This window comes from Macadamia integrifolia, chromosome 8, assembly GCF_013358625.1.
Source record: "Macadamia integrifolia cultivar HAES 741 chromosome 8, SCU_Mint_v3, whole genome shotgun sequence".
In the NCBI taxonomy this organism is placed as follows: Eukaryota; Viridiplantae; Streptophyta; class Magnoliopsida; order Proteales; family Proteaceae; genus Macadamia; species Macadamia integrifolia.
In genome coordinates, this window is record NC_056564.1 from 28,382,643 (window position 1) to 28,409,671 (window position 27,029).

General features: G+C 38.6%; 1 protein-coding gene across 1 annotated transcript; it reads right to left on the bottom strand.

Moving 5' to 3' along the window:
• Positions 1-1,166: 1,166 nt before the first annotated feature.
• LOC122086320 (plant intracellular Ras-group-related LRR protein 5-like) lies at positions 1,167-3,877 on the bottom strand. The gene is made up of 3 exons (XM_042655083.1): positions 3,216-3,877; positions 1,691-2,601; positions 1,167-1,565 (listed from the first exon to the last, which is right to left on the bottom strand). The coding sequence occupies exons 1-3, from the start codon at positions 3,736-3,738 to the stop codon at positions 1,461-1,463; spliced, it is 1,539 nt and encodes a 512-aa protein (XP_042511017.1). The 5' UTR covers positions 3,739-3,877; the 3' UTR covers positions 1,167-1,460.
• Positions 3,878-27,029: the final 23,152 nt, after the last annotated feature.

The window sequence follows — 27,029 nt, forward strand, 5'->3', positions numbered from 1 at the left end:
TTACAACCAAACGCAGCCTAAAATAAATCCCTGTAAAGCAGAGGTGGAAAATATTCTATAGGCACTATAAACTTGTCTAAGCTTACCAATAGACCCTTAAGCCCTTTCCTGTGTATTGGGCTGTATAATATAGACACCAGAGAACACACATTCTCTCTCTCTAGATGAGTAAAAGAGACTTTAAAGATTTTATCCAAGAAAAAGACCTAAAAGGGTTCTTTACTTCTCTGAACAAGCTGCATAAGAAAATGCAACAATAAGGGGCAAAGGAACAGTTTCGTAGGTAAGGGGCAGAGAAATCATTTCATAGATAAAGGCTGAGAAATCATTTCATATAAGGAAGAGAAAGAAAATGCCAGCGTACCCATTACGTATGAACTAAGAGAACCTTTTCCCTAAAAAAACGTAAAGCTTCGAGAATATTCCAAAGGGTCTTTTTGACTCCCATACTCTGTTGAAAAATCTCTCTACAACCTGACAAAGGAAAAGATTCTTCACCCACCTGCTAACTGGATCTTCACAATTTGAAAAGGTTTCATGTTATGGTTGGGCCTACAACAAACCACCCAAAATAGCTCAGCAATGACGACTCAGCTCTGCCCCCACAGTTTTGAATTAGTGGAGAAGCCTCCATGGCCAAATTGCAATTTAAACTTCTAACTTTAAATCAGTTAAGCAAGCATGCATAATGCATGCACAGTATAAATACATATATTATTATGCTATATCAGCATCACATATGCCAAGAAGCTATATGAAGTCCATGGTAGCTAGTAAAACATTCTTTCACAATTAAACTCTCAGGATCATCTTTTATTGATGAATTAGAAATAGATTTTTTGTTTTTTTTTCCCCTTTTGGGGATGGGGGGCAGGGGAGGGGGCGAAGAACTAGAAATAGATCTTTGTTGTGTTCAAAACTCACAATAATCAGATCAGGTGGCCTATTTGGCTCTCTGGCTAGTATAATGAAGAGGTAAGATCAATCTAGTGGAATTTGGACTCTTCTTATTTTGTTTGTATGAAAAGATTAAGCAAAGTAACAAAATATTGTATTTGCAGGGCATTTGATACTGATTATTCTGTTTTCTTCAGTTCCATTACCATATATATATATATATATATATAATTTTTTTCCTGAAACAAGCAATAATGTCAACACTGCAATAAAAGGGTAAAGACAATTCCAATAAAATCCATCCAAGTATAATAGCTCTGGGAAATTATATTACATGAGAAATATAGAACAAGAAGATTTGATAAGCTATGTACATGATATCCAAGCAACTTACTGTAAGCTAAAATACAGTAATAGGCACTAAAATCAACATGACTTAATTAACATAAAGAACAGCTCCAAGGAAACTTCCAAGAAATCTACTATACAAATTGCATATTGAAGAAATTGTAAAATCAAGCTTTCATTGTTTCAATGCTTGTAGTTGGATTCTTTTGTAGGAACTAAAATAATGTAAAAAACCATGACCAGACGCTCTTCTTCTTCTTCTGTGGTTGAGAGTTTAATTCCTTCATCGCAACTAGATTAGCCATGAACTGAACAACTTCCTGATGAGTGAAGATGAAGAAGTTAGAGAATCTAAATAAATCAAAACAGAGATAATTATTATTTTATTCATTTCAGATGAAGCCATGATATCATGGTTTCAAAACTAAGATAGAATGGACATTACCTGAGCCCCCAATTTAGTTATTTGTCTTGGTGGCACTTCTAAAGGTGTCCCATCTGCATGAAAAACTCGTAGCTTTGACAAGAATATGAAAGATTCTGGTAGAATTCGTATCTGGTTGTTACTAATATCTAATTCTTCAAGCATCTGAAGATTTCCAATTGACTTTGGTAGAGCTGTCATATCAGCGAAGTTATTACCAATATTCAATTTAACAAGACTGGTAACGGAACACAAGCTCTCCGGTAGATTCGCAACTCCGTTGAAGCTAATGTCAAGTTCTTTCAGCCTAGAAAGATTACCAATAGTTGTAGGCAATCCTGAAATCCTGCTATAGTGCAATGTAAGAATCTCCAAGCATTCAAGCTTCCCAATTGCTTCTGGAAGTGCTTTTAGCTGATTGAAATCCAATCTCAACTCCACCAGTGATGAACAAGACCCAATTGTGAAAGGAAGTTCCTCGAGTTCGTTCGTTTCCACATTCAATTTTTTTAAACGAGTTAGATTTCCCAGATTTGGTGGTAGTATGATTAAATTGTTTGAACTCATATCAAGAACAATAAGATTCGTCAAGTTCCCAAAAGAAGCTGGCAGAGATCTTAATCTGTTTGCATGCAAGTCTAGCTCAGTCAGGTTGACAAGTTCTCCAAATGATTCAGGAAGGTTTATCAGTTGGTTAGACTGGATATCAAGCTTTGTCAATGCCCTGAGGCCACCAATGCTGGATGGAAGAGCCATGATGCGGTTCCCAGACAAGCTCAACTCAGTGACATGGGATAGTTTCCCAATTGACACTGGAGGACTCTCAATCTGTTCCATTAACTTTCCTCCAAGGTCAAGAACTTCAGCTCCAGTTCTAGCAAAGGTTTCGATCAAGCCTGCGACCTTCATTAAGCTTAGTTTCCATGAATCTCCTATACCAATAAAAACACCCCAAATTACATTTAGACCATGGAAGGTACTTCCACATTCCAAAACCATATGGATAAAGTGAGATATTATAGAGAATGAATCAATTTCAAGCTGGTTCACAGGGCTAATAAGAAGATGCTCATTACATTAAGAGGGCCTCCTATTTATTCAAATAAAATTAGTTGAGATGCTACTAAATTGAGCTTCAATCATACTTAAAAAGTACCTAAACAGACATGTTCAATGAAGAATCTCTAAACTCATCCTCATACAACATGGCAAAGGTGAAAAATGACTAACCAAAATCCAACAAAGGTATTCTGCACAATAAAAGAAATTTATAAAGTTAAGAATGGGAACAATTTAAGGCAAACAGATCAAATAAAGAGATATAAAGCAGAACTTTTAAAGTTTCCTCATATGGAAATCAATTGGGGTCATTCATCAACAGTTCTATCCTTCCCTAAATTATAGGCCCCAAAAAATGAAGATCATAGCTATCTATATATGATTGTATATATGAGGGGAGGAAATCAGATAAAGCAGAGCAATTAGCACTTAAAGAAGAGCTATTAGAAGCAAAAGAAAAAAAAAAAGATATAATTTACATGCTGACCTGCAGGAACTCCACCCTTTGTTGAAAAGCTACGCATCAGACCCCTGGGGACATCTGATTCAGCTCCTTCAATACCCATTTTCCTGATCAGATTCGAATCTCTGTTAACAGCGATTGTTTCACGAACCGGGGTACCCAAATCAACCGATTCCTGATCCTGGGTATCTCCAGAAACAAACCCAGAAGCTCTCTGAATGAGATCATCAATAGTCTGAAACATCTTGTCAAGATCAACCAAGTAACGAGCCTCTCTACTTTGCTCATGACTCTGCAAAATGACCGAGTTCTTCTTCACTTCCTGCAATACAGAGAAAATCTCTTCTGGGACATCCTTGGGTTTCTTCTCTCTAGAGATATCCTCAAGCTTCATCTGTTCTTCACTTTCTACAGTTCTGAGAACAGATTCAGCCGCTTCAATCTCCTCAATGGTGGGTCTCGGTGGTAATAATCTGTAGATTCTCATTATCTCATCCACTGTTCCTGTAAAAGCAGATGATGGGTTTTGCTCAGGCGTTACAGCCATCTCTGAAATTGGTATTCTTGGGAGTTTGAGAATCAATAGAAGCCTACAAGGGTTTTCAAGGTCGAATGGTGTGGAAGAGGTTGGTAATGGCGGTGGTGTGAATGGGTTACTTATAGGTGTCAGCAAGACTCGAGGAGGGGAGCTGTCCTGCGATGATTCGGAGATAGTTTAGCTTTCACTTATATAGAAGTCGAAGAAATAATAAGTAACTACAGTATTTTTTCCCGTACCGTACATCTTATTTTAAAATATAACAAGATATTTGTACGGTGAATCCATGTATTGTAGAGGGGGGAGCTCGGTTCAACGGTAAGATTACTCCTTTGCGTCTTATGTGGTCATGGTTCAATTTGCGAAACAACTTCTTCACAAAGTTGGGGTAAGATTACGTACGTATGATCCTCTCTTGATGGTTTAGACCCATAGTTGCTGGGAACCCCTGGGATTGTTTCTTGCCTATTTCTTTGGTTCAACAAAATTCCCCCCAAGTCAAAAGTCTTACATGATTGAATGACTGAGATATAGTTCTATCTAGGGATGAAAGTTTGCCTGGACAATCCGGACTTGCCCTGCCCATCAAGTCCGGCCCATCTAGAGCCAAAACAGTGAAACAGGGCTTAGGCCAAGTTTTTTAAGCTTGAGGGTAGGTTAGGGTAGGGTTGGGTTGGGTTAGGTTGGGCTTGGGTTGAGTCTTGAACTTGACCCAACCTTACCCGAATTTTACCCTAGATTTTTTTATTTATTAAAATTTAGAGCTCCTATTGGTATTTCATTTTTCTATAATTTTTTAATGTATAAGATATGAATGGCAAAAACAGGTCAATCAAGATTAATCCAACCATTTTAGAAGCCAAGGTCAACCTAATGAAGCCCAATCTGACCCAACCTGCCCTTGACAGGGTCAATTAGGGGCGGGTTGGATTGGTATGAACTCGATAGCGTTAGGCCTTAATATGAACCCGGTAGGATTGGGTGAGCTTGGGTTGAATTTTGAGAACCTAGGGTTGGGTAAGGGTTTTAAGAAACGCGGCCCAACCCAGCCCTGTTTCACCCCTAGTTCTATCTATATATAGGTCCAAGCTTGCTGGTTGAACCAAAACAAGCTCCGGTTGATCTAGTAACAAGAAAAACCGGGTTGATCAATATGGTTAAAAAACCTGCAAAAATTAAATCTAGAGAAAATTGAAAACAAGCTAGGTCAAATCAGATCTAAGAAACCTTAGAACGGTCTTCAAATCTAAAAGCTCAACGATTCTAGGGTTTTAGACTGTAAATCATTAATACTGAATCTGATTCTAAAAACTGTGAAACACACACTGATTTTCAACCAAAACAGCATGTGAAACAAAAATTAGGCCAACCAAGATCAACCGGGTCAACCCATTTGATTGGTTCAGCCACCAAATATCCTTCATTGATGTTTTAACTTTGATGATGGGTGTTGTGTCCAATCCATGTTGTATAACATTCTTTTTTGGTCCTCACTTGTTTTAATCCATCCGTGGTTTGTCCAGATGGTTAGGCCAAATTGATGATTATGTGGATAGACGCACGGTCCCAGGTTCGATTCTCCATCTTTGCGCTAATCTCCCGGAGGATTATTAGAGGTACGCGTAAGCTGACCTGAACACCTTAATTAACGAAAAAAAAAAAAAAATCTTGATGATGAGTGTTCCTAGGTTTGTTTTCTCATCTCATATGAAGTTTGAAGTTTAAGTAGATATTAATCATATATATTAGCATAATAAGGGTAGGGATGAAACAAGGCCGGGTTTCTTAAAACCTAACCCAACCCTAGATCCCAAAATTCAACCCAAACATAACCCAATCCTGTCGGGTTCATGTTTAGGCCCAACTCTATCGAGCTCAAGGTTGGGTCGGATTGGGTCGGGTTGACCCTAGATGTTAGTGGAATCACATTTTGATAAGTACGATTCAATTCTAATTTTAATTCCTAAAATGAATTGAAACCCAATTTTTTAATTAAAACCCTAAAATGAATTCCTCCATTAAACTATACTGAACATGATATTTTATCATTCTTTCATGGAGATTTCATGTGTCCTTATTTTTTCATGTGACCATTTTTTTAATCCCCTCCATCAAACCCAAGGGGGTAGTGCAATTGGTGAGAACAAACTTGGTACGAGCCGTAAACTCGGACGTCCTCAGTTCGAATCCCACTAGGCACACTTTGGGCTACTCACACGGGGGTGTTTAGTGCTCCTCACTGCTTTCATTGAAAGTTGAATGGTTCTTATTTAACCCCGGTATGAACCGGTCCATGAGGTTGTAAGGTCAATATGGACTCGCGGGACTAGTCAAGCCAAAGGCCTAGATACCCGTTGTTAGCAAAAAAAAAAAAAAAAATCCCCTCCATCAAAAGTCAGCATATTAAGTCATAATCCAATCTTTCACTGTTGTTGGAAATTCATCTTGATCTATAATAATGCTTAATTTTCAATGTATAAGGACTAAGAAACTCAAGTACTGGAAGCCCCACCTCTCCTCATTCCTTATTTCATGGCTGTAGAGATGGGTTTTTCCTTTGGCTTTGTGCTCTATCTTTTGGCTATATTGTTCTCTATTATATTCTTGTTTACATAAGAAAATCAATGATAATAACAAGAAACTCCCTTGACTAGAAGAGACACCTACATTCTACAAAGCACAATAATAATTAGGGTTAAACTCAGAGCGGGTTAGGGTCTAGCTGGGTTTTCTATGCCTCAACCTAAGCCCGACCCAACCTTGCTGCCAACCCTGCTGCGTTTTCTATGCCTCAACTTAAGCCCGACCCAACCCCACACAGGGTTGGGTCGGGTTGAGGTCGGGTTGACCCTCATAGTCGGGTTAGATAGGATTCAGGCTTAGGAACGGGTTAGAGCGGGTTCGGATCACCAGGACTAAACTTACACCCCTAATGGATGCTATGTGCTGGATCCGGATGCTTATCTCCACCCATTGTAAGATATTTTTTTATTGAAAAAAAATAAAATATAATATAATTTTTTGGGGGTTGCAAATGAAAAAGCGACATTGACCTGGGAAAATAGTTGAAAAGGGAATCACATCAACTTTAACAATATTTAAAAAATTTTGTTAGTGCTTCAGGCCTTTATTAGCATTGTAAACAAGGAACACTCAAAATTAATCAATAACTAATTAATTACTTAATCACTCTATATATTCTAAGAAAAAACTATGCATATAACCACTGAATCAATGTTAATTTTCATGATTTTTTTTTTCTTGTAAATTTTATAATTCAATAAATATTGGAAGAATTATTTTACATTGGATTCTATTTAATTAATTATTTTAACCTGGGTTGGAGTGGTAGTGTATCTTTCATGTGCTCACTTACACTATTATGGCCATTGTTTAGTATGGTAAGAATAAACAAAAAAAGATTCTTTCATCCATGTTAACATGGATAATGAATATATAATGAGATTACTCTGATCATAAAAGTCTTGAGGCCCTCAGGCCTTTAGTCCCACTTTCTTAATTGAAAAATGAAAGCAAAGAGTCAACTTATACTTAATTTTGAAAAAAAAAAAAAATCTCTCCTTTTTTACATGAGAATATACATAACCCTATACTAGTCTAATTCTTTAGGCAATGAACTTATAATCACAGAATTGACTCGATCATCATATTTAAGTTTTATAATCCCAATCCATTCTTATTTTTGTTGGAACAAATCTTCCAATGTTGATCCAGTCAGTGAATAGGATCTCGAACTATGAATAAATCCTTAAGATGAAAAATGCTAAACTGTGTAGTTGCAATATTTGGTTTCTCTCACTCACTTCTCCAAAAAGGGAACAAACAAAACCTGAAATGAAATAAACAGTTTTTAAAAAGCCAAAATTTCATGACTCCCGTCCTCCCTCTTTTTTTTCCGTGAATCATGCTCAACGTTTAGATATTAGGAATTTTTCTTTTTGGTACAAAAAACGGATGATCCTACTAAATATGGTTATTACCGATTCTTACTCGCATGAGTTACTACAATGATAAGCCATTTAGCTAGTACAATATATTTAGATAACATTAGTTCAAACCAAAGAAGAAAAAGATGGGAGAAAGAACCTTAGCAGTCTGGGGTAGGAAACACTAACACACATGGCCAATGGGGGAAGGGGGATGTATGAGAGCATCTTCAGTGCACAGTGGGGAGGGGCAGTACAATCTTTTTTGTGCTTGATTCAGCACACATGGCCAATGGGGGGGGGTTGCATGAGAGCATCTTCAGTGCACAGTGGGGAAGGGCAGTGCAATCTTTTTTGTGCTTGATTCAGTTTGGGTGTTTTCTACCCAAGACTAGAAGGGTTCTTCTTCCAAAAAAAAAAAGTTCTTTTAATCCATATTAAATGAATAATTTATAATTTTAGTTTAAAAATGTTTAGAAGGATTGTAATGGAAAAAACGTATTTTTTTCTTATTATTTTTTACTCTCTCCTTTTTGGCTTAGAATGTTAAATAAAAATATTTCTTAACTATCCTAGTAACAGATTTATTATTATTATTATTATTATTATTTTGTCATAATATTGTGGCATGAAAAGCAGTTTTTTATTTTTTATTTTTTTAATACTAAAATCCTTCTAAGCAAAAGTTTGTGTTTGAATTATTTCCTTTATTATTATTATTTTTTTTTTCTGAAAACCTTCTATGTAAAGGTTTGATAAGGAAGATATATCAAATAATAAGGATATAGATGATGACATTAATAGAGAGGATGATATGAAGCATGATGATGTGGAGGATAAAAATCAAATATCAAACGTGGAGATCACTTCCAACAAGGAGAAAAAGAAAAAGAAAAAGAATAAAGAGAAGGAGCTTCATTGGGAAAACACTCAAATTTTGCTTATCGTATGATTAAGAGTCATCATATTAGGTTTGCCAAAAAACATGGTGTCCTTGGGTTAATATTGCTCTTTTTGGGACAATCCAGTTTTAATTTTTCATCATTTGTTAGATGATTTTTTATTCCTATTGTTTTTCTCTTTGTTTGTCTGAGGCCTATTACCTCTTGGTGGCATCTTTCCTTTATAATATTCTCTTTCTTTCTTTTCTTTGCCATTTCATATATTTTTTATTTAAAAAAAAAAATTTTGTGTTTGAATTTATTTCATTCATTTTCTTTTCTAGTGGAGCCAATTTATTTTTCTTTTTCAATATTATCAAATTATCTCAAAAGACAAATTACAAATACTCTTGCAATCCACTAATCAAGCTCATTTGTTGAGCTTTATAAATGATAACACCGTAATCTTTTTTCTCATATCTTTAGCCAGAGTAAGAATCTCTTGTGAGTAATTTTGTTAATTTTACTTTTAATTTAATGGAAAAAAAAGGCCCTCTAAGTCTAAGGTGTACAGTGCTATCCTCTTCATATAATACATTATTTTATTGATTGATTTAAAGAAAAAGAAACAATGATTTAAAAAAAAAAAATAATATGAGAAGGTATTAAATATCATGCTTGCTCAGAGAACCCTCTTCCTAATTTAATTAAATTAAATGGATTATTTTAAATTCATTATAATGTGCAACTTTATTTGATAGTTCCCTTTCAACCATTACATGCTTATTTAAGAATAAAAAAAAAATATATATTTTGAATATAACTATTTGATAGGAAAATGATCCATGACAATAAAACTTGCACCAACCTTAAATAAAAATATAAAAAAATAGTTCCACCACAATAAAAACACTTTTGCCCTTCTCAGACTGGACAAGCAAATCTTTTATTTGGTGAGCTCTTCCTAGGTATTAATTGTTTGGTATTCTACTTAATGCATTTCCTATATGCTATATTTGATTTATTTGAGGTAAAAAAAGAAAAAAAAAAAAAAAAACCGAGAAGAAAGGAAAACAGGTAAGAAGGTCCACTTACATTCACCTAGTCTATGGAGTGAAAACATCCTTTGTTGCAGGTGCGGCGAGCATCCGATGGTCGGAACGTCTCGACCATCCGATGCTCATCGCACCACCACACCAACGGCAGACAATAATCACTCGTCTATGGACTATGGAGTAATTTCATGCATTTAGTAATATTTCATTCATCACTATTCACTACACAACAAACTAGAACTCGCAATACATTCTCCTCTCAATTGGATGGTTAGAAAATTGTGGGACTCACACTATTTCAATTGCCAATTCTCTTTTTTCTACCTTTCTAGAGCGTTGATTGCAACATTAGGCTTTGTTTGTTTCTTAGGTACATCTATAGGAAATAAAATTTAAATATTATTTTTAGAATAGGTTTTACCTATAATTTTGTGTTTATACTTGGGAAAACAATAGTTTTTCTCTGAAAGTGGATGAGGGAAAACTTAGATAATTATTATAATTTTTTAAATTAAAGAAAAAGGAAAATTTTCTCCAAACACAACCTTAGGTTCTATTAGTTTCAGGAAAAAAAAAAAAAATCAAGTGAAATCTTATTTCTCCGGGGAACTCGCCGCATGGACTTTTCTTTTAGGACTCATCGCATTGAATTGAAGGATTCAACTTGGTGTGACTTGTTCAAGTTGATTGAGCCACCGATTCAACAAGTCATTTTTATAACCCTTGTCTCAAATTTTCGGGATTTTCTAAATGAGTCATACCCTCCATTTCAGGTGACCTAATGTCATATACCTATTAGTTCATGCATACATCTTTTTTTTTTTTCAATGGGTTTGCATATATCTTTTGTCACAAATCATCAATTCATTCTGGCCGTCTACAACTTTTTCTTTGTTGTTTTGACATAATATATTAATATCATTCTATCACTAGTGCATTTCTCTCTTTCTCTCTCTCTCTCTCTCTCTAAGTTTTGGACCTACAATTCTAGATGTTTTGATAAATAATGTAACATCCCAAAACCTTGACACCATTGATGTTAGTTCAATAACATAGAACTCAGTCCTTTTTCAATTTTCAATTGTAATCCGACCCCATTAAGAAGGTTAGAGGTTATCAACTAGTTCAATAATCTTCTTTTAAGAAATGTGGAATTAAAGTTTAACACCTTCACCGATCTCTTAAACACCTTGGTACTTATCGTATTCTTGGTGAGGGCACTTCACTGATCTTTCAGGTGGGTCTGGTACTTGCCCTATTCTTGGATGTCACATTCTTTTTCTCTTTCAGTACAACGACTCCACTGTGGCCCCACACACTGTCAAGGTCTGCTTTGATACTATTTGTAACACCTCGACTCCATTAACCTTGGCACATTATTGTCCTCTTCGACCCATGAGTTTCAAGGCTTTAAAACACATTGTACCATGTTAAGGAGGCTAGATGTTATTAACTAGCCTAGCAATCTCTCCCTATGAGATGTGAGACTAAATTTTGCACACCCTCATCGATCTCCCAAATCCCTCAGTACTTGCTGTATTCTTATTGCAGATACCCCACTGATCTCCCAGGAGCATCTAGTACTTCCTGTATTCTTCGGTTCCACATCAACAAAATTATATCCTGGGAATATGATCTTAAACTTCACAGATCATCTTCACAAGATATACACCTAAACCCAATCATATCAATGCAACCCCACCACAATCATTCTATTTATACCTCCCATATTCACCACCACCCACCCTTATTTTTTATGGCAATTATGATGTAGACATCAAGGACGTTGGATGGGGATCAATCCTTAAATGGTTGACAATTCTTTCAAATGAAAATATTGGTTTTGGTTATGCATGAAGTCCTAAAGAATCAGAAGCAAAAGGAATAAAGCAAAGCATCATCAAGGCAATTTCCCGGGGAATTTCAGATATAGAGATTTGGAACGACTCGCATAACATGGTGGACTAACTGTTAAGGAAAGAGTGCATTGGCCTTGGGAGTGCTTTACTATTTAATGGAAAGTTACGAACCTTTATTAATCAGGATGACTGTAATAACACAATTGAGACATTTATTTTATGCAGCATATAGACTTGCCCTATTTGGTAGAAGGATTATTGACTGTATTACTGATACTTTGAATTCATTTTTCTCAAAAAAAATCATTTTTCCATTTTTAACTTGTCATCTTTACTGCTAATTTTAAGTATGCAAGAAATGTTATTCATAAAAAAAAAAGTATACAAGAAATGTTAAAATCAGTAAAAAAAATTATAGATTCCTGAATTAATAGGATTATTCGATCTAATGGCATGCTTAGTCAGTTTTTAGGTTTTAAAATATCAATTGGAAGTCTGGAACTTACAACACATTTTGGAACCTCATTTTTTTTTGGGATGAGGTGTTTGATAACCTAATAGTTGTATCTAAAACTTTCAAATAGATTAGTCTAAATGAAATCCATAAACAAGGTGTAGGAAAAAAATAAAGAATTTTCTAAAGAAAATTACCAGGGGCTACTTGATTTGGAAATGTTTTCCCAACGCTGCCTCAAATTTATAAAGCACAATTTTTTTTATTCAAATGTTAGCTGACTACTTCAATAAAGAAGAAACTCAATCCTATCCGGCTGGTAATTAATAAAAAAAAAATATAAAAAAAACACAACAAAAATATTAGGGAGAAAGAACACTTCTCTACTAATGCAGGTGCACAGCAGTGTGTGGACTAATAGGAGGGCACGTGAGAGCATCTTTAGCACATGGTGGGCAGAGGCTGCATGGTCTTTCTGCCCCTTATTATGTCTAGACATTTCCTGCACCTGCAGAGTAACAAAATGTGAGGTCTATTAGCATTATAGATTATGAATGTTTTAGTTGACGTTTTATCAATTTTTATTACCAATGAACTGAGGGATAAATTTGAAATTTCTTTATTACAAGTTTAATTAATCAAATAGATTCTAAAAGAGATAGCCCATGGTTATTTCACAAATTTGAGGCACAAATTTTTATCAAGAAAAAATTTTAAACCACATAAGTTCTTGTAATTTTCCTACTTTCAGTAAGCACAAAATCAAAAGCATCCAATAGTGCTGACCTTTGTTAAAGCTAATGCTCACTTTGGTTGCAAGAGAAATCAAAGGTATTCTAACCTAAAAATGAAACTTTTGTAATAATTATTCATCATGATTATATCACTAACTCTAAATTGTTTCATATTTAGTAATTAAATTTCATTTTACTTTGCATCCAAACCCCTTAAAATGAAAATAAAAATAAAAATAAAAATTACATCTAAAATTTATCATTATAGTAAAAAATTTAAGTGGTATATATATGGTACACCCTTGCCCAATCTAATTAAATTGGAACTTTTGAAATAGGTCTCACGCCGGATGTAAGCAGCACCAATGATTTCTTGTGTCTCAAGGGAAAGGATGATCCTACCTACCAATGCAGGGCTTACTGGTCGAAGTGGAAAGGATTCAAACCTTCCAAGCCCAAATAGTGAATGACCCAACGCCTCCTTGCTCGACCCCCTTGCATGATAACATGAGACGAGAAGACTTTGTACAAATCCCTAGGGAACCCCTAAGGATTAGCAAAAGATGGTTGAAGATTGAAAAATACAACAACTGAGTATGCCACTGGCAACACCTCATAGGTTGGGCAGTCACTTACTGGTGGCCTACAGCCAGTGGGGTTTGTTGTGCTGAACTGCCTTAATTGCCCACGGAAGTTGCAACGCGTGTCGTGGCCAACTCCCCCCATGATCCCACACCACATGGAACCTACCCTCTTGACTTACACACCTTGTGAGTCTAAGGTCGTGGATCCACGTGACCCGACCACCGGCTTAAGTCATGTTAGTCATAGCTCAGTGCATAGGCAAATAGGCCTTAAGGAGCTCATTTCTCACCTAATAATAATAAAAAAAGCATGGTAGAGGGAGAGAAAATAGGAGAAAAGGAAGGAGAAGAAGGAGAAGAAGAGGAAGGAAGGGAAGGGGAGCTCCCGGTTGCTTCGGTTGTTGCAGGTTGCCACCAAAGGTAAGCATGCCCCTTCCCCAACCCTAGTTCCTACTCATTTTGGGTTTCGGATAGGTAGTAAAACGTGGATTGGTCGAGCTGGAGGGGTGCACCTCTACCCCGGTGACTCCTAGTAGCCAGGGTAGTGTGCATTGTACTTCCCCGCATGTTTTTTGAGCTCAAAGTGAGCTACCGAGCTCTGAGGTCATTTTGACCCAAATAGGGAAGTTAGGATTTTGGCCATTTATTTGGCATAACTCCCACATGTCTTAGTTGAAATATGATCAACTGGGTTTAGATGAAAGGTGGGAAGACCTCACTGAACAATCCTTGATAATGGAACCCGAGATTGCAAAGCCCCGTGAAGTTGTTGAACTTCTGGGTTAGTCACTGGCAGGACCCTACAGGTAGAATCACCTCCAACCGGTGGCCAAATATTGGTGAATTTGGAGAACCCACTTTGGCCTCTTTTTTCCCACCGACAGGAACCCACATGTTGGAACAATCATCTACCGGTGACCTTGGGTGACCTGCTATAGGTGGGTTTACTGTACTATCAAATTTGACAATTTTGCTACTTTTTGGGAGAAACTCCTATGGGACCCCATTGATACTTTTGACAAGTATTAACACTCATTTACCCTTACAACTAAAACACTGACGATCACAATTCAGTGAGACCTAGCAACGTTTGATTGGGGTATCCAAAGTTGGGATTTTTACTCGCCTAATCAATGGGAAAACTCCTATTGCACCCCATGATTTTTATTCATAGAAATAATGTTTCATTAATTCAATCACATGTGTTCTATATTTAAACTATATGATATGTTTTATTTTTTATGAATTGTATATATATGTTTCAATTGTGTGAACAGGATCCAGTGTGGTTGAGGGGGATTCTGGAATTGTGATCGCCATGTGGATGATTGCATTATGCATCTGGTGTGCATTAGGGCTATATATAGCTGTGGATATGGGGTGTGGCTGATAGTAATTCTAATACCATGTACGTTATGGTCATACTTGGAAATGGGAGTGCGATGTAGCAAGTGGTAATTCCAGTACCATGTATCACATACTAAACTGTATGTATGTTAGATAGGCTTGGATATTGATGCTATGTGCCTGATGGTGATTTTGATATCATATTCTATACTACTTGTATTAATATGAAAGACATGTAGATTATTGTGGTTAGGTCTACATACTCTATGCTAAACCCCTTACCTAAATGGGGTGAGGTGTTGGATAATCCATCGTGGTATGTTTAATAAACCCTTCTAGAATGCTACTTCTACTGTACAATATGATTGTTGCCGAAAGAGAAAACTAATCCGGTGTGGTTGATGGTAATTCTGGTGCCTTACTGCCATAAGGGGGTTATCAGGATTTGCTGGGAGACTAATGGTCGCATTTTCTAGGACCAAGGTTCTTAATTATGGCTAGGGTTTATATTGATGGGTGATCGATGTGTGATTTTCGGGGCTAATGATACAACCTAATGCATCATAGTAGCATGAACCCGACTTAGCTGTCTATTAGGTGGTTAAAGAAAATGAATTGCATCATTCTTACATCATAGCTTATGTGTGTGTGCTTGTATGAACTTTATCCCTCATTGAGCTAGTTGGAGCTCACGCCACGTGCATGCGGAACTTAGATAATGATGTAGGTATCATTGTGCCATTGAGTAGTGACATATCCTATTCTATGAGTGAGTATGGTGGCAACTAGTGGACACCAGAGCCTGAGGGGCATGGTCCCGACTTGGTTACGATATTTATGCATATGCTACACTTTGAGCCGAGGGTGGATCTGTCGACTTCTTCGGTGCCGTATTTTTTGGATACTATCTGCTGGATTTTTATAATTATGTTTTGAGGAATGTTTTGAAGAATAGTCTTGTTATGTAATATATCTAACACTAGTTCTTCCCCCATCATATTTATGATGTTTCCTCTTATATATATACTCTGATTTCCGATGAATTGATTTTAGTTGTACAATTATATCATGGTTGTGATGATTAAGGTACTGCTACTAGAGATCCTGATAGAGATATAGGATGGATAAACATCATATTCACACCACTAGTATCTAGAGGGAGCGAGGTGTGACAATATAATCGTGATAGATTATTATTATTACAAAGTGACCTTTTAAGGTTTAGAAAATTTCACTTCCATTCCCTTTAATTTCTCTTGCAACCTAATAGAGCCTGAAAGGAAAAAGATCCCTGCCATCTACATGTAGGTTGCACCGAAACATAGGATCACGTAAAATGACTGCCTTGCCCCTTCGAGTGCATTAACTTAGGAAAAGGTGCCTCATCATATTCATTACTAGGAGGAGGTTGAGCACATAACTAGCTTCCTTGGAGCTAATTGCTCAACTAAAGGAGAGGCTGGGATGGCAGGAGTAAAGGGACTTTTCCAAGGGGTAAGGAGAGAGAAAAATATAGTGCTAGGCACATCACTAGCATGCCCATCATTTTTACTTAATTATGATATTAATTGTTTTAAGGATAGAGAAAAATGATTTTAAAAAATAAGAGCAAATCACATGGCCCTCCCCTAGACTATAGTCCTATTACAAACCCCCTTGTGTTTTCAACAATGACATCCATACCCCTGAAGGCTGACGGTGTTAGTGAAAACCCACCCTACAATTGATCTTGATTCTCATAACTAAACATGTGGTCATATTGGCTCCATTTTCCTAGAAGGTTTGGGTACCATGGTCAGATGGAATATAGAAGTATAGTTGCTACCTTTGCTAGGCTGCAACCATGTGATAAAATAGTTTAATCTCATAGTCACGCTTTGTTATCTACCAAAAAAAAAGTCATGCTTTGGTAATGGTTTTTAAGGTGTCTTTGGATTCATCAAAGTACTGTTTTTAGTGACTCGACGCTCACCAAAGATATCCCATCTCTTTATTGCTCATGATACTTTCATTTTCTGTAGAACTACCAGTGAGGATATCTCAACCATCAATGGATACTGGACCTATTTTCTAATCTTTGGGAACTTACGGTTGCCTATGATAAAAGTAGTTCAACATCTCCAATGTGAATTTATCCCCTATGATATCACTTTCCAACATCCTGGGCATCAAGGAGATGAATGTTGACTCGACTTACCTTGGAATTTGTCTCTTCCACTCTAGGTCTAAAGTGATAAGCTTTAGTCATATTGTGAAAAGGGTTGACCAAAAACTTGCATTATGGAAAACTAACCTTGTTTCATTTGCAGGTAGAACAATTTTGATCTAACCAAATCTATCTTCTATCTCCTCTTATCTAATGTATTGCTTTGCATTCCATAAAGTAATTTCCAGGAAATTGGACTCAATTTATCATTATTTTTTGAATGTTGATAAAGACCAAATTAAAAATCACATTTCATCAGACGGCATAAAATCTGCTCCAAAATCATAGGGTAGTCTAGGCATCAAAAGCTCCGAAACCCATAATAAAGCCCTTCTCTTGAATCTTGGCTAGCGTCTCATCAATTTAGATCTTAAAAAAGAAAGACAAGAGATTGCGAAGTATCAAAGCACCCTTCTTAAAATGGTATCGGAGCCCAGTGTTTCCTTCCTCAGCTAAACTCCTCTTCTAACTATCTCCCATGTCTGGATTGAACCTGCTGTAGCTAAAGATAGAGTCTAGGCCACGCTCTTTTGCAAGTAATCCTTGCTTATGGTTCCTACTGGCAGAAAAAAACCCTTAAGCGTTGTGGGCTTTCAAGCTAAGGATGTTGTTTTGTGCCCTGTTTGGCTCGGGTTGCTTTGTAGTCAGGTACCGTAATCAGGGGGGTTCTTGATCGGCCTTGACTAGCTGTGTCTTTACCTACTCCAGTTTCTTCAGTAAGTGGTGATGGTTTAGATCTGGATTTTGCCACCTAAACCTTTGTTGTTTTACTATGGCCTCCCCTTCTTCTTCTTTGTTTTCGTCTCCCCGACGTTCTTCCTCTTCCCGATCTTCGTCTTTCTCTCTAGATTATCTTTATGAACTTTCTTATGTCCCTGATGATCAAGTCATCCCTGCTATTCCCACTCCTCTTCTTAACCCCTATATTGTTTTCCCAAAAACACCTACCCCTTCTAAGTAGACTACTCTTCTTAAACCTAAGAAGACTCCTCCTCTGAAAAAGCTGGTACAGGCTTCTCGCTTTGATCAGCTACAAGTCCCTGCTACTGATAAAGAGTAGCTTTTTACTTTTGAGATACCTTCGGATCTCATCCCTCATTGGATCCAACAAGGTTATACTCATCTCCACCTCGGAGCTATCAAGTTTGCTCTCACTTTCCATGGTAGAAAAGGACTCCGAGTGGCTTCTAGGGTCGCTTTGCTTGACAGTCGGTTTCTACGGTACCAACATGCTGTGATTGCCATTGTCCAGACTACATTGAACGTCGGAACAGTGTTTTTAACGCTGTAACCTAATTTTAATATTCCCCTGTCTGACCCTCTTCTATCCACTGCCCTGAAATTCCAGATCCATATTACTGGTGTCCCCCAAAATGCTATTACAAAGGCTGCTACCTTGCACTATCAGATGGTTTATCGCCTACAAAATCATGCATTTGATCTGCTCACAGGCCATTTTGAAGATGCGTTGTTTATAACAATGGACTCTAACCAAGTCCCTTGCTGTACCTATGTTCCACGACAAATATCTAGGGACGAACTTCTTCATCTCCTTCCCTCTTCTAGGGTTACAGCCTATGAAAACAAGTCTCAGCCTCCCAATCTCAGGCCCCTCCTGAACCAGTTCAGTCTACTGATCCTGGATATATTACTCATTCCAATGGTGAGGTAGAAATCCGGTTTCGTCCTCCTCGACTTCGTCCTTCTCCTTTCCCGACCTCCTTTGGTATGATCCAAGAAAAAATTCCTATCAAATCTTTTGATTCTAAGGGTAATCCGATCTTTTACTTCCAAGATCCAGTTACTGGTCATAAATACTTCGACCTTTGTGACTGTGATGATTGTCTACAAGATTCTGAAGATGATTTTCCTCCTTCTCGTCATTCTTCTAGATGAAAGTCTACCCAACAACAGTTACAAGAACGATATGAAGCATGAGATCTTACTATAGGACCCCTTAGTGATGAATCCAAGTATCATTTCTATGTCAAATATAGAAACCCTAAGGATCCATCTCCAAGGCCTTCTCCTCCTCTCTGTAAGCCTCCTCCAAAACCTGCAGTACCACCTCCCATCATTCCTCCTTGTTGTATGTACACTCTAGGTTCTTCTTCTTCTTCTCCTCTTAAATCATTTCCCGGACTTCATGATTCTGGTCCAGATGTTCATGGCATTCGCCAAACTTGGAAAGTTAAACCCTCGGTTCAAGCCACGGGTCGTTTTGAACCCATTTCCCCTACTGAAGCTGCTTTGAATTGGAAGGCAGAAAATGCTACTATCCAGAACCAATACCTTGAGCGTATATTGGCTCAGACCCAACAAACTCATGACACTTTGTCCCATCATGATCTTCTTCTCCAATCTCTCCGAAGAGAAATTGATCAGGTCCACATTGAACTTGCAGGAATCACTTCTAGTGTTGCTGATACCACTACAACTTTTGCCCTTATTGGTAAAAAGGAAAAGCACCTTCGGTACCTCGAAGCTGAGCTTCATCAAATGCAACAACAACAATTGCGTGCTCCATCTTTTGCCTCTTCTCATCAGCAACAACAACCACTTCTAGTAATAGTTCCCAGCTTTATCCCACAAGATCCTTTTGCTATGTATGCCTCTCCTGCACCACCTGCTGTTTCTTCCTCAAGGACTTTTCCTACGGAAGAATTGAAAGAACTTCAACGCCAACAATGTGCTCTTTCTAAAAGAACACGTGCAACCAGAGGACGTGCTCGCAGTAGATTACCCCCAGCATGGACATCCACTGCTGCACTTATGGATCGTAGTGACTATGAGGATGAATTTGCAGATGCCCTACCAGTACCTCCTCCATTTACCTCTTATCCCATGTCAGTCTCATATCCCGCACCTCCACCTCCTGACTCCCTTAGGACAACTCCACCAGTTCCTCCACCTTCTACCCCTGTGTCTACTACTCCTCCTAAAACTATCCATACCATCCTTTCCCCCTCGGAAAATACTCTTTCTGAGTTCCTTACAACCCTTACTATCCTAGAACCTTCACCCCTTCCTTCTTTCATGAATGAAGGACCTCAACGTGCTGCACCTCATGTTTCTGAAATGGATGATGATCCTGAAATATAGAATCCTGATGAAACACCCAGAAGGCCCCCTGTCCCACCTACATCTACACCTTTTACTCCATATCAAAACTAGGACCCAAAACAGTTTTTCACCCTGGATAATATTCCTGTTTCTAAATGGGCATCTCGAATTGCTGATTTTCATGCATGGATTAATACTGAACTACTTCATGAAGGAGCTTCAACAGTCACTGTCTTATCTAAGTTTGTTGCAAGACTCCAATGAAAACTCAGAGAATGGTATCTAGCTCTTGGTCCTTACAGACAATTACAAATTGTACAGCTTACTGAAAGTCAGTTTGTTACCACTCTCTATCAAGAGTTTCTTGGCCCCGTATCAAATGATCTATCAAAGGCTCGTGATGAGTTTCTCCAGATGAAGTGTTGTTCTCTACTGAGACCAGATCTTGATAAAAAATGATAGACCGATTCCACAAATTTGGTTGTATTGATGATGAAAACTTAAAACAAGTGTTTCTGAACTCTCTGCCAGAGCCTCTTGGCGCAGATACACAGCAGTTTTTGAAGAACCAGAATATTCCTTTGGCTTCATGCACTATTGGTTCTCTCTATAGCTATGCTCTCACTGCCCTTGACAAGCTTTGTAACATCAAAAAATTCTGGAAGGACTTGCAAGATCGTTCTGCTAAAGTCTCCTCTGCTTGTGATACTTCTTATCTCAGAATCAAGTGCAAATGTGACAAATCTTGTGATTGTGCTCCCAAGAAGTCTTCTCACCCTAGATGGTTTCCTCTATTCTCTCAGAAATGGAAGCCCTGACTTAAAAAGAAGTTCTCTGTTAATTCTCCAAGGAAAAATGGAGATTTCTCAGGAAAAAACAATCTAGAGGAAAGAACAAGTCCACTGCTTGTTATGTCTGTGGCAGACACGGACATTTTACCAAAAATTATCCCATGTCTTGCAAGAAAGATAAGGTCATGCATATGTTATCCTCCCTTCATCATGAAGATCTCTAGGATGCCAACCTTAAATCTTTATATTCTCTTATGAAGCACCTACAGATCTTTCTCTATTTGCAATAGATTTCCCTGATACAGACTCAGACCCAGAGTTTTCCCTCTCCAAGTCTGAGGAATCTGATCCCCTCTACCAGGTGATACCTTTTCTTCCCCCGACCCAAACTAGTGTCTCACACCCTCTTTTTCAAGGCCAATCAGTCTCTCTTCCTCATGTTTCAATCCAGATACTTCCTGAACCCTATGCTTAACCCATCAACCTTATTGCTTTCTTAGATACAGAAGCCGCTACAACAATCCTGAACCCAAAGGTTCTCCCTAAACCTTTTTGGAAACCTCAGGATCCACCTCTTCCTTTTCTTGCGGCTAACAGTGAAATCTTCCATATCACCCTTGTATCCCAACAACCTATACAAATCCAACTTCTTCCCTCCCTGTTTGTTACCCATATGGTTCTAGGAACCCATTTTCCAGGAAAAGACCTCATTATAGGTTTTGATGTCCTTCGCCATCTTCCTCTCCGATGGACTCCCCACGGTCTTGTCTATAAACAACAACTTCTCCCATGGTCCCCTATTTCTAACCTCTTTTTTGCAGGTCCCTCTCTGATTGATGCACTTAAGGCATATATCTTCACAACTTCCTGTGCTGAATCTCATTCGGATTTTCTTCCAAAGTGTTCTCACCCTTTATGGCAGAACCCTGACTTCTTCATCACACTTCCTTTCAAGAAAAATGAAGATCTTAATCCTGCAAAAGCCAGTCATCCAGGCCTCAATCCAGAACATCTGACACTGGCTATTCAAGGGATTCAACAACTCCAGTCCCAAGGTCTTTTGGAACCTACCTTCTCTCAATGGGCATGCCAGGCATTTTATGTCAATAAATGAACAAAACAAATTCGTGGAAAATTAAGAATAATGATTAATTATCGGCCTTTAAATTTCTTTTTGGCTGATGAGAAATTTCCTCTCCCGACTCGTCCGGCTTTGCTTCTTCGGCTCACCCATGCCACTATCTTCTCCAAGTTTGACCTCAAAGCAGGGTTTTGGCAACTTGGAATTGTCCCACAAGATAGACCAAAGACAACCTTTGCATTCCAGGCTATCATATGCAATGGACAGTCATGCCTTTTGGTCTCAAAACAGCACCATCTATCTTCCAGAGAGCCATGATGAAGATTTTTGCCCCCATTCAGGACCATGCTCTTATATATATTGATGATATTCTCCTCTTCTTCAAAGATGAGACCAATCATCATTGGCTTCTTCAGCACTTTCATCAACTTGTTCAAAAATATGGTCTTATGCTCTCTCCCAAAAAGATGCAAATTGGCGTTCCATCTACTGATTTTCTCGGTGTTACTATCTCCAATGGACAATATCAGTTACAACCTCATATTGCAACCTCATTGCAGTTGTTTCCTAATGGTCCTCTCACCAAGAATTATATTCAACAATTTCTTGGGATCGTCAACTATATAACAAAGTTTCTTCAACAATAGATTATCCATACTTCTCTATTGCACCAGCTTTTGCTTAAAAAGGCTCCCCCTTGGTCTGCTGTTCACACATCAGCTATTCGAGCTTTAAAGAAACTGTCTGAGAACCTTCCCACTCTCCAGATTCCATCTAAAGGAAAAAGAATCTTACAAACAGATGCCAGTGATACTCACTGGGGTGCAGTTCTTCTTGAAGAACATTCTCCTACTACTACAAGAACTGTTTGTGGTTATAAAAGTGGATCTTTCAAGCCTTCTGAAGCTCATCATCATTCAACTTTTAAAGAAATACTAGCAGTCAAGCGTGGCATTGAAAAATTCCAATTTCATCTCATCGGTCATCAGTTCCTTGTTGAACTCGATATGTCCAGTTTCCCACGCATGCTTGAATTTCGACAGAAGTTCCTCCCTTACGCACAACTTCTTTGATGGGCTCAGTGGTTTTCTCAATGGTCTTTTGATGTGAAGCACATTATAGGAAAAGACAATGTCTTGGCAGACTTCCTTTCTCGACCTACCTCAACCTTTGCCATTATCCCTTTACTTTTCCCCATAACCCCGGGTGCCTCTACATCCCAGCAACCACATTTTGGCCACAACCTTTATTGCTCCCTACCTCCAATCCTTCCACCTGAAATCCATTAAGATCTCACCCTAAGAACAATCCTTTCTTGTAGCAAGTCTACAGCCCTCCAACTCCTTGAAGTATCCCTTCGAAGACACAGACTCCCCTTCTCAGGTCTCTGTTTTCATCCTGACTATCCTTTCCTAACCATGTTTACCTTTACCTCTCCTGCTGAAATCACAGACCTTCCCCTTATCTATAAGTGTCTCTTCTGGCACCGCTGTTCTACTCGCACCAATGCTCTTAGCTTTCCCCTTCTCACCCTTCATTGGTACTTTGTCCGATGGATTTCTCCTATGCATCACCGACCTAACAATCCTGTCCTATAGTTTCTTCAACTGTTTGCTCCCCCAGATCATTGGCTTGCTCTGTTATCTGGGTATCTCCCTTCATCTGATAAACTATACCCGGATATTTCCCAAATCATAATTCTCTTCCATCGACCCCCTATTATCCGCCAAACCTTTGACCCACACTAACTACCCTGCCATCATATTCAATATGTTTCTAATTTTCATATCTATGGACTCAAACCATATGATCTTTACCACACTCGTTTCAGCCATCGTGAAGAATAGAGAACTTTTCTCACCACTATGTGCTGAGCCAATGACACCTTGCCATAACAAGTTCTGGCTCCATTGCTTAATCGTCTTGATAATGGTTGGGATCTTCACCAAAAAGGCCTCCTTACTGATCCTCGAATAGAGCGCCTCCTCAATGCACACAATGATTGGCTCATTGATCATGCTACTTTTTATCCAGCCAGCAGCACTGATAGCTCTGACGAATAGTGACCTGGGTCATATGGGTGACATTATGTGTGTGGTCCCCTTATGTCCTGTCCTGTGTGTATGAGTCATCTACTTATTGTATTATGTTCTTATCTTTTACTGTTTGTTTGTAATTGTACTATGTGTAATCATTAGTCGGTTTATCCCAGTCTCCGGTTACTTGCACTTTGTAATTTTATAAATTGCCCTTAAGGCAGTAATAAAAGATAAGAGATTGCGAAGTATCAAAGCACCCTTCTTAAAATGATTAGCCGGTTTATCCCAGTCCTCGGTTACTCACACTTTGTATTTCTATAAATAGCCCTTGAGGCAGTAATGAAAGACAAGAGATTGCGAAGTATCAAAGCACCCTTCTTAAAATGGTATCAGAGCCCAGTGTTTCCTTCCTCGGCTAAACTCCTCTTCTGACTATCTCCCTTGTCTGGAATGAACCTGCTGTAGCTAAAGATACAGTCTAGGCCACGCCCTTTAGCAAGTAATCCCTGTTTATGGTTCCCACTGGTAAAAAAAGACCCTTGAGCGTTGTGGGTTTTCAGGCTAAGGATGCCGTTCAGTGCCCTGTTTGGCTCGGGTTGCTTTGCAGTCAGGTACCGTAATCAGGGGGGTTCTTGATCGGCCTCAACTAGCTGGGTCTTTACCTACTCCAGTTTCTTTGGCAAGTGGGTGATGGTTCATAATTGGATTTTTACCAAACCTTGTTGTTATTTTGATGGCCTCCCCTACTTCCTCTTTATTTTCGTCTGCCCGCCGTTCTTCTTCATCCCGATCTTCGTCTTCCTCTTTAGAGTATCTATATGAGCTCTCCTATGTCCCCGATGATCAAGTCATCCATACAACCCCTACTCCTCTTCTTAATCGCTATACCATCTTTCCAAAAATACCTACCCCGTCTAAATGGACTACTATTCTTAAACCTAAGAAGACTCCTCCCTTGAAAGAGCTGGTACAGGCTTCTCGCTTTGATCAGCTACAAGTCCCTGCTACTGATAAAGAGAAGCTTTTTACTCTTGAGATACCTTCGGATCTCATCTCTCACTAGATCCAACAAGGTTATACTCATCTCCACCTCGGAGCTATCATGTTTGCTCTCTCTTTCCATGGTAGAAAAGGACTCCGAGTGGCTTCTGGGGTCGCTTTGCTTGACAGTCGGTTTCTACGGTACCAACATGCCGTGATTGCCACTGTTCAGAGTACATTGAATGCCGAAACAGTGTTTTTAATGGTATATCCTAATTTTAATATTCCCCTATCTGACCCTCTTCTCTCCACTGCATTGAAATTCCAGATCCATATTACTGGTGTCCCCCAGAATACTATTACAAAGGCTGCTACCTTACACTATCAGATGGCTTATGGCTTGCAGAATTATGCATTTGATCTTTTCACTGGCCATTCTGAAGATGCGTTGTTCATTACTATGGACTCTAACCAAGTCCCTTTCTGTACCTAAGTTCCTAGACAAATATCTGATGACGATCTTCTTCGTCTTCTTCCCTCTTCTTGGGTTACAGCTAACGAACAACAAGTGTCAGCCTCTCAGCCACAAATCCCTCCAGAACTAGTTCAATTTACTAATTTTGAATACATTGCTCATTCCAATGGTGAGGTAGAAATCCAGTTTCCTCCTCGACTTCGTCCTCCTTTCCCAAGCTCCTATGGTATGATCCAAGAAAAAATTCCTATCAAATCTTTTGATTCTAAGGGTAATCTGATCTTTTACTTCCAAGATCCAGTTACTGGTCATAAATACTTCGACCTTTGTGACTGTGATGATTTTCTACAGGATTCTGAAGATGATTTTCCTCCTTCTAGTCGTTCTTCTAGACGAAAGTCTACCCAACAACAATTACAAGAACGATATGAAGCAGGAGATCTTACTATAGGACCCCTTAGTGAGGAATCCAAGTATCATTTCTATGTCAAATATGGAAACCCTAAGGATCCATCTCCAAGGCCTTCTCCTCCTCTCTGTAAGCCTCCTCCAAAACCTGTAGTACCACCTCCCATCATTCCTCCTTATTGTATGTACACTCCAGGTTCTTCTTCAACTTCTCCTCTTAAATCATTTCCCGGACTTCATGATTCTGGTCCAGATATTCATGGCATTCACCAAATTTGGAAAGTAAAACCATCCGTTCAGGCCACGGGTCGTTCTGAACCCATTTCTCCTACTGAAGCAGCTTTGAATTGGCAGGCAGAAAATGCTACTGTTCAGATCCAATACCTTGAGCGTATATTGGCTCAGACTCAACAAACTCATGGCACTTTGTCTCATCATGATCATCTTCTCCAATCTCTCCGAAGAGAAATTGATCAGGTCCACATTGAACTTGCTGGAATCACTTCAAGTGTTGCGGATACCACTACAACTTTTTCCCTTATTGGTCAAAAGGAAAAGCACCTTCGGTACCTCGAAGCTCAGCTTCATCAAATGCAACAACAACAATTGCGTGCTCCATCTTTTGCCTCTTCTCATCAGCAACAACAACCACTTCTAGTAACAGTTCCCAGCTTTATCCCACAAGATCCTTTTGCTATGTATACCTCTCCTGCACCACCTACTGTTTCTTCCTCAAGGAATTTTCCTACGGAAGAATTGAAAGAACTTCAATGCCAACAACGTGCTCTTTCTAAAAGAACACGTGCAACCAGAGGACGTGCTCGCAGTAGATTACCCCCAGCATGGACATCCACTGCTGCACTTATGGATCTTAGTGACTATGAGGATGAATTTGCAGATGCCCTACCAGTACCTCCTCCAATTACCCCTTATCCTATGTCAGTCTCATATCCCGCACCTCCACCTCCTGACCCCCTTAGGACAACTCCACCAGTTCCTCCACCTTCTACCCTTGTGTCTACTACTCCTCCTAAAACTATCCATACCATCCTTTCCCTCTCGGAAAATACTCTTTTTGAGTTCCTTACAACCCTTACTATCCTAGAACCTTCACCCCTTCCTTCTTTCATGAATGAAGGACCTCAACCTGCTGCACCTCATGTTTCTGAAATGGATGATGATCCTAAAAAGTAGAATCCTGATGAAACACCCAGAAGGCCTCCTATCCCACCTACACCTGCACCTACACCTTTTACTCCATATCAAAACCAGGACCCAAAACAGTTTTTTACCCTGGATGATATTCTTGTTTCTAAAGGGGCGTCTCGAATTGCTGATTTTCATGGATGGATTAAAGCTGAACTACTTCATAAAGGAGCTTCAACAATCACTTTC

What these genes read in the sequence shown, in the direction of transcription:
- LOC122086320 (XM_042655083.1), bottom strand. Translation starts at nt 3,738, where the DNA reads ATGGCTGTAACGCCTGAGCAAAACCCATCATCTGCTTTTACAGGAACA. An exon ending in AAAGGGTGGAGTTCCTGCAG is followed by an intron (nt 2,602 to 3,215) that starts GTCAGCATGTAA and finishes TTATTGGTATAG; the next exon opens with GAGATTCATGGAAACTAAGC. An exon ending in TAACTAAATTGGGGGCTCAG is followed by an intron (nt 1,566 to 1,690) that starts GTAATGTCCATT and finishes TTCACTCATCAG; the next exon opens with GAAGTTGTTCAGTTCATGGC.